This window comes from Amphibalanus amphitrite, unplaced genomic scaffold, assembly GCF_019059575.1.
Source record: "Amphibalanus amphitrite isolate SeventyFive unplaced genomic scaffold, NRLGWU_Aamphi_draft 000187F_arrow, whole genome shotgun sequence".
Taxonomy (NCBI): domain Eukaryota; kingdom Metazoa; phylum Arthropoda; class Thecostraca; order Balanomorpha; family Balanidae; genus Amphibalanus; species Amphibalanus amphitrite.
Window position 1 is genome coordinate 464,791 of NW_024881682.1, and position 5,263 is coordinate 470,053.

The 5,263-nt window shown below is 50.2% G+C and overlaps 1 protein-coding gene across 1 annotated transcript; it reads left to right on the plus strand.

Annotated features, from left to right (window-relative positions):
* The first annotated feature begins 244 nt into the window (after positions 1 to 244).
* On the plus strand, positions 245 to 4,434 carry LOC122384380 (cyclin-dependent kinase 5 activator 1-like). Its single transcript, XM_043371740.1, has 3 exons — positions 245 to 1,024; positions 1,739 to 1,885; positions 2,653 to 4,434. Exons 1-3 carry the CDS (start codon positions 395 to 397, stop codon positions 2,818 to 2,820), a joined length of 945 nt encoding a protein of 314 aa, XP_043227675.1. The 5' UTR covers positions 245 to 394; the 3' UTR covers positions 2,821 to 4,434.
* The last annotated feature ends 829 nt before the right edge of the window (positions 4,435 to 5,263 follow it).

The window sequence follows — 5,263 nt, forward strand, 5'->3', positions numbered from 1 at the left end:
TGACCTTTAGACCGACAGCAGACCCGGAGACAGCCGGTTTCTGCGCAGCACCGCCCCTCTCCCTCCCGTGGGCCCTCCGTCAGAGGCGGATGACCATCTCGAGTCGATCGCTGGTCTCTCCCCCGACCCGACCCCCGACTTCAGGCTGGTTGCAAAATCGATGCCGTCGCGCCTGGGGCGGTCGGGCCACGTTGTCATGGCAACCAGCCGTCGCGTCGGCGCGGCTGCGGTAATCGATGACCGGCGAAGGCGGGGAGCGAGCTCGGGGCGGCCATTTTCGCGCTGTGCCCTCGATGCGGCCCAGAGGTGTGAGCTGGCGTGTGCGTGCGTGAGAGGATCGGGCGGCGCGAGGCGCCCCTCCTCCGACAACGTCTCGACCGGCAGCGCCGCCGGCATGGGCACCGTGCTGTCGTTCAGCCCCCACGAGCGGCGGCCGCCGCCGCCGTGCCCGCCTACCTACGACACCATGTACCACCTGCCGCGACGCAGCAGGCTGGTGCCAAACGAGAACTCAGGCGTGCTCCTGGAGCCGCCGCCAGCCGACAAGGGTCTGAAGAAACACTCCAACTTCATCCAGGCCCTCAGCTGGAAGCGCTTCTCCTCCTCCAACAAGAAGAAGCTCGATGTTAGCCAGAACCGTACCAAGAGCATGCTGACGCTCCGACAGCCGCTGGATGCCATCCACCCACTAGTCGACAACAACCGTAACATCCAGAAGTCGTCGTCGGCCGCGTGTTATGCGGTGCGGCCCCCTCCGCCGGTGGGTGGCCTGGACGTGGTCCGCCTGGGCGGCACGGCCGCTGCGACCCGGCCCGAGCGGCTGCCCCGCGCCGTGCTGACGCAGGCGGCGGCGGCCGTCAGTCCAGGCCGGCGCACCGTCATCCAGGCGTCCACCTCCGAGCTGCTCCGCTGCCTGGGCATGTTCCTGCAGCGGCGCTGCACCCAGCTGAGCGACTTCCAGGCCGGGGATGCCATCATGTGGCTGCGCACCGTCGACCGCTCGCTGCTGCTCCAGGGCTGGCAGGTAGGCAGATACGGCAGCTACGTGACAGGCACAGGCTAAGGCGATATTACGTGAACCATACTCTGCTTGAGCTGGCAGGTATAGAGGCACATACAAGCCGAGTATTTACATGGACTGCTGCAGTATTTGTTGCAGGGCTAACAGGGACACCTCGGCACATGTGAAGCAAATTATATCATAATTGCGCTCTCCGATTCCTTCTTTACTGTAAGAGGGATGACAGGATGACGGAGAACAGCAGATGCGTGCATAGGCTAGCAATTGGTACCACAAATGCTTATATAGGTCGATAATGCGCATGGCAGCCTGCTGCGCCAGAGCTGGCACAGGCGGAGGCACACATCAATAGCAGGTAAACAGGTCGATAGTGACGTGACGCGTGTTAGTGACGTGTGCGCGTGTATCGCACGGTGCAAAGTGCGTCGTTTTTAGCTGCCCATATCGACCCATTACTGACATTGTCCCACAGACCACTCTGTATGGGTCCTTGTTTTCAACCCTAATCAACCTGCGAGCTCTCCGTCAACGTCACAGCGCACCTTGCTGTGATATCTTTATGCAGCTCCAAATGACACTCTAAACCTAAAAACATCATTTTCTAATGCAGTTGGTGACAAGTGGCGTAACGGACATGAATACTAAGATTCTTAAAGCGCCACCCTTTCATGGCCCGATCCCCATTACCTCATAGCTAACACTGTGTTTGTTTGGCAGGACATTTCGTTCGTCAATCCGGCCAACGTGGTATTCGTCTACCTTCTGGTCCGCGAGGTGGTCACCGCGGACGTGACGTCAGAGCACGAGCTGCAGGCCGTGGTGCTGACGAGCCTCTACCTCTCCTACTCCTACATGGGGAACGAGGTGAGAAACAACACCAGGTAATAATGTGACATGACACCTCTAGAGGTCACATGTCGATCTTATTGACATAGCAACACTCGATCTCTGTGCTAAGAAAAGAATATGGTAAGTCTGAAGCTACCACACTTCAATGCTTCTGCGATGGCAACGACCGCATCCCGAAACCTCATCAGTCACTATATTGCGCTGGTATCCTCTCTCGCAACCGTCGAGTGTGAAAGGCGTCATGCGTCTGCCCGATGAGGCGAAACTTCTGCCGTCTGAACAGGAACTTGATTTATACTCTTGATGATAGGTAACCGATATTGTTGTTTTTTCCAATTAATGATGTCTGCGACCCTGTTGAGTGTCGACAGGTAAAAATGATTCCGAGCTTAATTGCAATGCGTGGGAAGACTGTACTGAGTGTACATACGATTGCTTCTCAAGGCTTTTAAGATACTCCAACACCATTGCAAAACGCAGTAAGGCAATTCCATTCCTCATTAATCAAAGCAATATATGCAAGCCAAGCATTGTAGTTAGCTAATGCTAGACAAGTAGTGCGAGACCTTACCACTAGATGTCACCAGGATCGAGCGCCTGGTGTTATGCTGTGCCGCATAGCACACTATCGGGCGCTGCCCGCAATGGACGATGACTTCAGTGGCTTCGGGCCTAGTAAACGTCACCAAATAATGTTACCAACACTACAATTTGAGCTAATCAGCCCCAGTGGAATATTTTATGTCCATGTATTTTGACGGCAAACCGTCTCTGTCGGACAGATCTCGTACCCGCTGAAGCCGTTCCTGGTGGAGTCCAACAGGGACCGATTCTGGGACCGGTGCGTGGACGTGATCAACCGGCTGAGCGGCGACATGCTGCGCATCAACTCCGACCCGAGGTTCTTCACCGACGTCTTCACAGAGCTGAAGGCCGTGTGCGCCGAGTGAAGGAGGCGCGAGAGCGAGGAGTGTGCGTGTGCACGGTCGCCGTGCGACCCCACATGCGCGGGGCTGTCGCCGTCGACCTGACTCTTCCGTCGTTGAATGAGAGCCGGGAACCTGTTTCGAGCGCGTCTAGAATATTGTGTGCCGGGCAAGTGGCAATACTCTCCCCAGTGTGTGATCGCCAGAAACCTGTGATCTCATGCGACATGTTGTGCCGCTGCTGTTCCCTTAAAAACTTTCTAGCCGTGCGCTGTGGACGTGTTGAGGCGGCGTGTGGCGAGCTCTTGGCTCTTGTGAAATGACTACTTATTTAATATTTACGTAAAGAGATAGTTTTTTCGAACAATTATCCCAATTTTCATTTTTTTAGAGATGTTTGACTTTTCTAATGAACTTAAAATCGTAGCTCAAAAGAGTCAATAGTTTTCCTTTATGGAGCCCCACAATTATCTTAAACGATTTTGATTCCTTAAAATGAGTTTTTAAAAGATCCATTTGACATTAAAGTCAAGGGTTCGAATGTGCTCAAAATTTATTTATTTTTCTTCATCATCCTACTGCCAAGCCACCGTAATGATGGTAATCCGGTTGAAACTAGTAAAATAGTCTCGTTTGATGAAGCGTAAACCCGAGACGTGTTCTATCTCCGCTTGTTCGTCTGTCTTCCTGTGCTGTCTGATGAGTGTGATCATCAGATATATACCATATACTGTCTGAAACTTTGTGCGGCAAATTAAATGCGCGCACATTACAGGTCTGTACGTGGTTTCGTCTGGGCATTATATAGTATGTTTGAAGTCTGCATTCAAAGAATGAGATTCAGTGAGATTTAGCGTAGCTTGTAGCTGCCGTTCGTATATTTTTTTTAGGTAGATGTGGTTATGTGAGTCTCAAAAGAAAAGTGTCTGGTCCATACAATAATTTTTTTTTGCGCATCGCCGTAATTATTACTGGGATAGATCCATTTTCTTCCTAACATTATTTCTACGAATGATACGTCTGAAGTGACAGTTTACATTAATTTCCACAAGCTGGCATTCCACTCATGACTGAAAACAAAACAAAATGGGGTGAGGAATGGTGTGCAATGTCATTGCGTATTTGTGGAAAAGGCGTACAAGGCTCTGTGGACGCCTTTTATGCGTGGTTCTGGCTTTCGTGCAAATGCATGTGCTCCAACTTAAAAGTTAGGTACTGATTTACACAATACTGTTATGATAAGGATGTTGCTAGTAGCGAACTATGTAGGCTGTCGTAAAATGATATATTGTTTAATGTTTTCTTATCATTTGAGACGCAAGCCGTTGTTTCTGAATCGTTGTCATCATGCGTTCCGTAAGGGCTGTTGTGGGTGTTTACCACTTAAGCTATGTTCCATGTTTATGTAATTATTTATGGCGTTGTCTGCATGTCGCAACGTAACCAAAATAGCTGCCCTAACGGCGAAACGATAATCATTGAGTTCCAGTAACGCTGGACTGCAGTGCGCTGGTGAAGATGGAATGTGGCACGCATTTTTGAGGAACGAGCATGTCCCTTTGACTGGGTTACGCAGAGGCAAATGACTGTGCCAATCGTACCGATAGTTTGCCGCAAAAATAAATTGGACATGTTTCAGCTGTGCTTTGTGTGTGATGTGAATTGCTTCTTCTCTCCTTTCTCATTAAATCAACTCATAGCGGAGTGGAGCGGAGAGTGGGCGAGAAGTTTCCCACCCACCCTCACCTTTTTAATAGATGCGACTTCGAGATTCCGTTAGGCGGCACGGGCGGACATCGATAGCAGCGCCTCTATCGGTCACTAGGGAAAGCTGGGCTGTAGGCGACGAAATACCGGCTGAGTTGTCACAAGTTAAATAGGTTTATAGACATCCGTCTTGTGAAAAAGTTGAACTTTTGCCTTCAATATTTCTACAGGCAATTTTAGAAGTGCCTTCACATAGATTACAAAACCGTTTAAATTATTGTATTCACTTCAAGCCTTCCCTATTGTTCTTGATAATGCGGGAACTATTTCTAATTAGTGTTTCTAGCTTAGTAAAAGAACATATTGTGCAAACGATGAAAAAAGCATAAATGGAAGATTTTAAATGCAATTTTCTGTAACAAATAATGGTAAATTCTCTACACATCAAGGAAAACGTGCATGCTAACTGATAATTTAAAGTTCTTGGGGCCAGTTGGTTTCTTCTTTTCTTACGTCGCCCCAATGGCCGCGAATACACTTGTGATAACGCCTATCGCGTCAAACCTGCATATCCTTAATCCCGACCATACCTCGTCGTTATCACTCCATCGGTTTTGCGCTTTTTGGGGGCTGTCCTACCCTACAAACGAGCCGACGCGAGTGGTTTCGGCCGCTGACAGCCAACTGAGGCGAACGCAATTGGTGATAGTGGCGCGGGCAACAACCTAATGATTGAGAGGATGACAGCGTTTAAGATCAG

Coding starts and splice junctions, on each gene's coding strand:
- LOC122384380 (XM_043371740.1), top strand. CDS start 395: ATGGGCACCGTGCTGTCGTTCAGCCCCCACGAGCGGCGGCCGCCGCCG. Junction 1,025..1,738: donor TGCTGCTCCAGGGCTGGCAG/GTAGGCAGATAC, acceptor TTTGTTTGGCAG/GACATTTCGTTCGTCAATCC. Junction 1,886..2,652: donor ACTCCTACATGGGGAACGAG/GTGAGAAACAAC, acceptor TCTGTCGGACAG/ATCTCGTACCCGCTGAAGCC.